At 44.9% G+C, this 8,217-nt stretch overlaps 1 protein-coding gene across 1 annotated transcript; it reads right to left on the bottom strand.

Moving 5' to 3' along the window:
- Positions 1 to 2,659: 2,659 nt before the first annotated feature.
- LOC306932189 (aquaporin-11-like) lies at positions 2,660 to 8,141 on the bottom strand (the record flags this gene model as incomplete). The annotated part of the gene is made up of 3 exons (XM_079513886.1): positions 2,660 to 2,773; positions 4,929 to 5,045; positions 7,532 to 8,141. 3 exons carry the CDS (start codon positions 8,139 to 8,141, stop codon positions 2,667 to 2,669), a joined length of 834 nt encoding a protein of 277 aa, XP_079370012.1. The 3' UTR covers positions 2,660 to 2,666.
- Between the last annotated feature and the right edge of the window lie 76 nt (positions 8,142 to 8,217).

Below are 8,217 nucleotides of genomic sequence, written 5' to 3'. Positions count from 1 at the left end.
TAGAAGTTCTGCCAAAGAGGATATTATACGTTATATTGTATATTATATAAACGTATAGGACATTATGTTATACAAATAGGACAGTTTGGACATTATACAAACTGGATTTACTCTATACTTTAGTTTCTCTAGCCAGTGGTTCTCAACCTGTGGTTCCCCAGTTCAAATGTGATTATTTTGGGGGGGTCCCCAGTTCAAATGTGATTATTTTGGTGGGTCTCCAGTTCAAATGTGATTATTTTGGGGGGTCCCCAGTTCAAATGTGAAATTTTGGGGGGTACCCACTCAGTTCAAATGTGATTATTTTGGTGGGTCTCCAGTTCAAATGTGATTATTTTGGGGGGTCCCCAGTTCAAATGTGAAATTTTGGGGGGTACCCACCCAGTTCAAATGTGATTATTTTGGGGGGTACCCACCCTGTTCAAATGTTATTATTTTGGGGGGTCCCCACTCCCCAGTTCAAATGTGATTATTTTGAGGGGTCCCCAGTTCAAATATGATTATTTTGGTGGGTCCCCAGTTCAAATGTGATTATTTTGGTGGGTCACCAGTTCAAATGTGATTATTTTGGGGGGTCCCCACTCCCAGTTCAAATGTGATTATTTTGGGGGGTCCCCAGTTCAAATGTGATTATTTTGGGGGGTCCCCACTCCCAGTTCAAATGTGATTATTTTGGGGGGTCCCCACTCCCAGTTCAAATGTGATTATTTTGGTGGGTCACCAGTTCAAATGTGATTATTTTGGGGGGTCCCCACTCCCAGTTCAAATGTGATTATTTTGGGGGGTCCCCAGTTCAAATGTAATTTTAATTACACGGCGTGAAAAGGTTGAGAACAACGTCTCTACGTCACCCGCTGTTCAAATCCTTACAATATCCTTAGAAAATGTTAATTCTGTTGCCTCTTGTATAATTGGCTGCCAAAAGATGGTTTGGTGCCTTGTCAATGTATGTGCTATTACTCTTATGAATCAGCAGAGTAGTATTCAAATATTTGCCCTGTTATAGTATGTGACATGTGCTACAGTATATTCTTGCTGCTACAGTACAACATTCTGCTATACAGTACTTCTTGCTCTGGGAAGTCAAACTGGAGCTTGTCCTTTGGTTATGAATCATAGTATAATGGCTTCACATTGTAGGGACAAGGACATGATTATCCCATTCTGGGCGGGAACCCCTTTTGGTGTTAGCATTATGTTGTGCTTTAGCTATTGAAAAATAGCAGATCTACAAACTCATAGCGCGCCACCGAGTGGCGCGCTACGAGCTTGTAGGTCTGCTATTTTTGAAAAATCGAAGAACCACTGACATAGAAACATAGCTTTTTCGGAAAACTGTCAGGATGTAGAAGACATTTTTAGAATCTGATCTCGGGTCAAAATGGGTTATTATCCATAATTTCTCACTGCTATAACTGAAGTACAGTAGGGTATACTGTAGGGCCTATATATGAAACCAGTATGTAGCAGCTCATACATGTGCATATATTGTACATGCATTGCTCAAACCGTTCCAATGGTAGGTGACAGGTTGTCCTTCATAGACTAAAGTCTAGACATATATAGCACTTCCTCTTCCCCAGAGTTTACATTAAAAAAAAGAGGGTGGCAAAAGAAACACAAACCACTTAAGACACTTTGGGCAGTATTATGCGTGTCTTAAGTACCAGGTCTTATTACTTAACTTAAGACCTGGAGGCGTGATCAATGCCATTTGGCTAATCTGAGTGGCCAAACAGCATTGACCACGCCTCCAGGTCTTAAGTTAAGTCATAAGACCTGGTACTTAAGACATGCATAATACTGCCCTTTATGTCTAAAAAAATAGCCGATCGACAAGCTCAGGTGCGGCGGTGCGTTATGAGCTTGTAGAGCTGCTGTTTTTGAACATTTCTGAAAATGCCTGCCTATAGAGCGTCGCAGTCCCGCCCCCTACCAGGGCCCAGGAAATGATTCTCCGTTCATTTTCCTCATAGACATTTCAAAAAGTATTTATTTAAAGACGTTTACGCCGCGGACAAAGCCAACTCGAGTCGTGACAACTCATGACAACAAACACCATTTTTTGGGCCGAACAAATAATTAGAAAGAATTTGTTTGGTCCAAAATATTGTGTTTGTTGTCATGAGTTGTCATGACTCGAGTTGGCTTTGTCCGCGGCATAACCGTCTTTAAATAAATACTACTAGAAATGTCTATGGGAAAAATGCATTGGGAATCATTTCCTGGGCCTGGCGTCGTCATGAAAGGGGCGGGACTGCGACACTCTATAATGATTTCCCCAAAATAGGGACAAACACACACACCGCCAGCTTTGAAGTGGCTAATGAATATTTGATTGCAGACCAAATATTCTGATATTTGCAGATCACAGATCTGCAAATATCTGTTCAGACCCCAAATGACGCCCCTGCTACAGATGATTGTCCTTGGCATGAAACCACCCTATCTCCTTCTCTAGCTAGGCAGAATAAAACCACTTTATGTACTCGTGGAAAAACAATAAGTGTTCATCAGTATTCTGGAACTTGTTTTTGTATCCTTGCTGACCGGAATATCGTTGTTTTTTGTTTGTTTTTACTGAATGAACTGTGTCCTTTGAATGAAATGAATGGTGAACAAAAGGGCACTTTTCAGTGTCCCCCTCATCAAGGCACCCCCAATCGTCAGTTCCGTTTCTTGCTCTCCAGCAGGGGGCGGTAGGGAGGCGGCGGCGTTTTCCCGGACAGCAGAGGAAGGACTTGATCAAAGAGCAGCACCGAGCTGGCCATACCTGGAACACACAGGGTTAAATTATAACTAGGGATGGTTCGATAACCGATACCCGAAGAAATCCGATAACAAGGTTATTGAGTACCCGTTATCAATACGCTTTTGGCTTATCAAGCCTGTTATCGAGCATAGCGGCCCATGGCGTCATGTTTAAACAATCAAGAATCAAGAGGCGATCAAGTAATACATGTAATCATCATGATGGCACAAACATGTCTGTCTAATTTAAAAATGTATTGATACCTGCCAACCAGCGTTAACCGGGGAAACAAAATTACGCTTTTAAAGTGATGGTACACATATTAACCAGTTAACAGTTTCTTTAATATTATTTTATTGGTAAAATGTTCACTTCCGTTTTTTTTCTTTTTTCTTTTCATCGCACCCGAACCGGAGTGTTATGAGCACGTAGAGAACACAGTTGTGAACCGTAATCAATTTATACACACTATGCAGGGACTGGGACTAGGGAAGTAGGGAGCTGATCATACCTGGATCACAAGGGGGGGCTTACAGAGTAAAAGCACCCCGAGAATCTATTTTGAAAGAAATCCAGGCGCTGATTGTGTTAACAGCGTTACGATACGCACCACGATACATGGTTGACGATACGATACAGGGACGATATAGACGGTATGAGCATGACATAATCATTCTATTATTTGCATTGCAAAACGATACGATACAAAGTCAAACGATGCCTCATGTTGCTATTTACACATCGATAGGCCTATACTTTGATTGTTGAAATTAAAATGGATGAATCGATGCAGTTACTGTATCGTTACACCCCAGTGCAGCACTATCTCTCTCTCTCTCCGTTTCTGGCACAACAGCGCCACTTTTGGTACTCATTGGTACTGACTGGTGCTCATAGTCACATAGTCACACACAAACATAGTCACAAACATAGTTGAACACGGACATTGCTGTTCCTTGGAGTGGTTGCACCACTCAATAATATACGATGTGGGGAATAGGGATTTCACATTTTTAACTCAAAAGTCAGATATCCAGAGAAGATGAGTCCTAGAGCTACAGAAGCACCGTTCTCTTCTCTACAGGAGGGGAAACCTGACACCTGCAGCAACTCTCTCTCTCTCACACACACACACACACACAGAGGCCGCACTGCCCTTAGGGCAGTTCTATCTACTGTATCTGATACACACACACTCTGTCTGTCTGTCTCTTAGGACACTTCTATCTGATACACACAAGGCCACAACACATTCTGTCTGCCTGCCTGCCTATCTATCTGTCTCTGTCTGTCCAAAAGCATATGGATCGTTCAAATATACATACCATAAATGTGCATGTTACTGTGCACATTTGTGTGTGTACAGTGCACACACACACACACACAAGAGTTATTTAAGAATGTGTAGAATAGCGTCAGTGCGTGCCTGCGATGTGGCTCCAGTGATATTGTAATGTCCATGTGTCACAGACACAGTAAGGGTCCTATTATGCGTGTCTTAAGTACCAGGTCTTATTACTTAACTTAAGACCTGGAGGCGTGATCAATGCCATTTGGCTATTCTGAGTGGCCAAACAGCATTGACCACGCCTCCAGGTCTTAAGTTAAGTCATAAGACCTGGTACTTAAGACACGCAAAATAGGGCCCTATGTGTTTATGTCAGGACTTTCACGTCCTCCTCACAATTCAGCCTGGAAAAAAAGTCAACCTCGCCCCGTCGTGTATTTGAAGTGGGTCAGGTTTAGTATTTTGTCCTGGATGCCCGTTTTAGCATCAGTGTGGTCTTTTAATCACTTAACACATTTTGGGCGGGAACCCCTTTTGGTGTTTTAAACATTGTTATAATTTAGCTATTGAAAAATAGCAGATCTACAAGCTCATAGCGCGCCACCGAGTGGCGCTCTATGAGCTTGTAGGTCTGCTATTTTTGAAAAATCGTGAAAATATTTATTTCAGAAAACTGGAGGATTTAGAAGATTTGTTAAAAATTTTGAGGTCAGGCCTAAATGCGTTAAGCCTCATTTATACTTTGTCGTGCAGCGAAAATAGAGCTCAAAGCGTGTACGTGTTGTGAGCAGACAATACAAATGCCAGGTTGAAATGTTGTTAATTCTGAGGGTGGAACAATAATGACCAAATGGACCCACAAAAGGTCCAATACAAGACTTTACTGACCCAGTACGGGGGCCAGCCAGTACACCAGGGAATATTCCAGGAAGCTGTTCCCACTGCACGGGAACTGGGTAGAGAAGGCCAAGGCTGGGTTAAATACTGCCCCCGTCACCCCACCACCTGGAGAGAGAGAGAGAGAGAGAGAGAGAGAGAGAGACAGACAGACAGACAGACAGACAGACAGACAGACAGACAGACAGCTGTTATTTATAATGGGCTTGAACATTCTGCAAATATAGCCTATTTACGTCATTGAATATGTTGTTTAATGCAAAGGACTTTGTATGGGCTGTCAAGTAAATGGTAAATGGTGCATTTATATAGCACCTTTATCCAAGGCGCTTTACATAGATTGTGCATCAATTCACCCATTCATACACCGATGGCGGCAGAAACCATGCAAGGCACCAACCAGCACATCGGGAGCAATTTGGGGTTCAGTGTCTTGCTCAAGGACACTTTGACACTAACTCTGGGGGAGCCCGGGTTAGAACAGGCAAACCTTGCGGTTACCATCCAGCCACTCTACCCCTGAGCCACCGCCGCCCTCAAGGCCAGCAAGTAGTTTTTTTGCCACTCAGTAGGCGTTCCCGCATAACTTCCAGGTATGATGACGATGATGTCACGCAGTGCATATTCCCTCTATACAGCCCTGGGGGAATCCAGTACTGGGACTGTATATAGATATACTGTACATTTTTTAAGTGGTTAATCATTAGCCGTGTGACTCTGCCACCTGCAAAAAAAACACACACACACAAACTGTATGTACATACTGTACTTTGTGCACACAACGTTGACATGTAAATGATAGCAATGTTTGTCCTTGAGAACGGGACGTTTTGGGATGGCCTGTTCCAGAAATTATTTGGTCCAAAATACGCCCTCTTGGATTATCTGATAAACTTGTCTTTTTGAGGGTTACTGCAGCTCTCTTTCTCCCCAACCTCATCGTATCCAAAGACAATAGAATCCTGACAGCCTGCTGTCAATTCAATTCACGTTTTACAATTCAAAGGACTTTATTGGCATGAGACAACATACTAGAGTATGAGTAAGAGTGGAGCAATACAATCAAAACAAAGTTCATGTACAATTGAAAGCCAGAATATCAGTTATCAGTGAATCAATTTCTATGCACTGAGGTCGCTCGATGCAGACATGGGAGTTTTTTTTGTCATTTGTCATGTTTTCAAAGTCTCCTTGGGTGATTGCAATCTGTGGGAAGCATGTGTCTCTGATATCTTGGTACAGTGGACAGTATGTGTCTGATGTCTTGGTACAGTGAACAGTATGTGTCTCTGATGTCTTGGTACAGTGAACAGTATGTGTCTCTGATGTCTTGGTACAGTGGACCGACGGTGAAGAAGTGTAGCTCCGTTCCAACTTTTGTGTGCAGTGGTCCTGCTATAATTAGCCTCTCAGCGAGAAGGGTCAGCAAAGACTGGGTCAGCACAATATGCAAACAAAGACACTTTGTGTTTGCCTCTCGCTGACTTCCCTGTCATTCTTTAAACTGTGCCACTGGATACTTGGAGAGTAGCCTCGATACCCAGGCTTTCATTTCGTTGGATGGCGATACAGTGACGCTGCATGATGTTCCTATAAATCGTGTGACCTTGAACTCCTGGAGGCTTAAATAAGCCTCCAGGAGGTTCTTCTTCTGAGGTTCTTCTTCTGTGGCGATCTGAGACGTGCAGACAGGACACTGGCAGCAGCAGTCCTACTGAAGCCAAATGCTGTGTTGCTAACGTGTATGCGACTCGAGGCGTGAGGATGCATTTGCACACTCACTTCTAAACCTGTTGTGCAAAGTAGCCATTTGGGGTTCCCATTACCAGTAATGGGATGGGGTTCCCATCCCATTACTTGGCTCAAAACACATTTTTGGAACAAAATGCCTCGATTTAAAAATAAACAGATACCAATGTTTATTTCGCCTGTCGGCCAAGGAAGGCCAGCCCACTCTGTCATATAGGAGGCAGTGATGACTGAGTTGTTTTATAAGGTTCACATATATATATGTATTTGATGTATTAACATTTGTTGTTCTTGCTTACTGTAAGTCGCTCTGGGTCTGGGTTAAGAGAATCTGCTAAATGTCTGAATTGTAAATTGTTGTAAAATAGATATGTCTAAGTCGTACTGCGTAAAATCCATTATTTTGGTCGTTTTTTTGGCTACAACTCTTATTAGCCTAACAAATGAAATTATGGACATACTTCAGCCAACTGCTCCAAAAAGAATGCTACATCATTCATCACCTATCACCAATTTTATTCTGGGCTGTAACACGTGCGATTGTCTAAAATAGATCAATACTTTTCTGATAGTGATACATTTCTGGTGCCTTTGTCATTTTGCACAGATCACATGTTATATCACAAGTATTAACTTTTATAAGAATTAACTTATTTGTTAGCCTACTGATTTCATCATTGTTTTCTTTTGCCTATAAAGGAAACAATGATATCAGTAGGTATTAAAGTTAATTCTTAGTTCTGTCTATTCCCACTTCCCAGTGAGTACCTTACCTACCGCACGCACGCACGCACACACACACGCACACGCACACACACAGTGAAATGGATAATAGAACAGATTACCTGCGTACACCAGCGTGGTGACCACTGCGGCTATCGCGTGCACGCGGTACTTCTCCTCCAGCGCGTGTGTGTGCGTGACCGCCGTCTGCACCGCGAAGGCGCACGCGAGCTCCACGGCGGCGGCGCGCGGCAGCGGCGCACGGATGGGGCTCTCCGCGCAGCGCGCGCCGTTTAGCAGCGCGTGGCGCTCGTGCACGTCCGTCAGGCCGAGGCTCCAGACGGCGGGCGCGGCCGCGCGCGCCAGAGCCGCCGCCGCGAACTGGCACGCCACGCGCCGCAGGGCGCACGCGCGCGTCATGCGGCCGTGCCAGGCTCGCTCCAACGCCGCGCACGGGTTTCCCACGCCCCCGGCCGAGGTGAGCGCGTGCACCACGGATGCCGTGTACGTGAGGGTGAGCGCGAGGCGCGCGTCCACGCCGCCCACGTCCGACAGGAGCTTGAGCTCGTGCGTGCACGCGCACAGCTGGAAGGTGGACACGAGCTCCACGGCGTACGCGTCCAGCCCGCGGCGCGCGAGCACCGCGGACGCGCACAGCAGCCTCCGGAGCGCCGTGCACAGCAGCACGATGCACAACAGCAGCGCGCACGACGCGCACACGTCTGGAGACATCTGGTGGTCCTCCTCCAGTCCTGGTGGATGTCTAGTGGCCGTGACCGTGACTGTCTGACTGTCTGTCACCTGGCTC

Source organism: Electrona antarctica (genome assembly GCF_951216825.1).
Source record: "Electrona antarctica genome assembly, chromosome: 11".
NCBI classification, from domain to species: Eukaryota; Metazoa; Chordata; class Actinopteri; order Myctophiformes; family Myctophidae; genus Electrona; species Electrona antarctica.
This window is presented reverse-complemented; position numbering and strand designations above follow the sequence as displayed.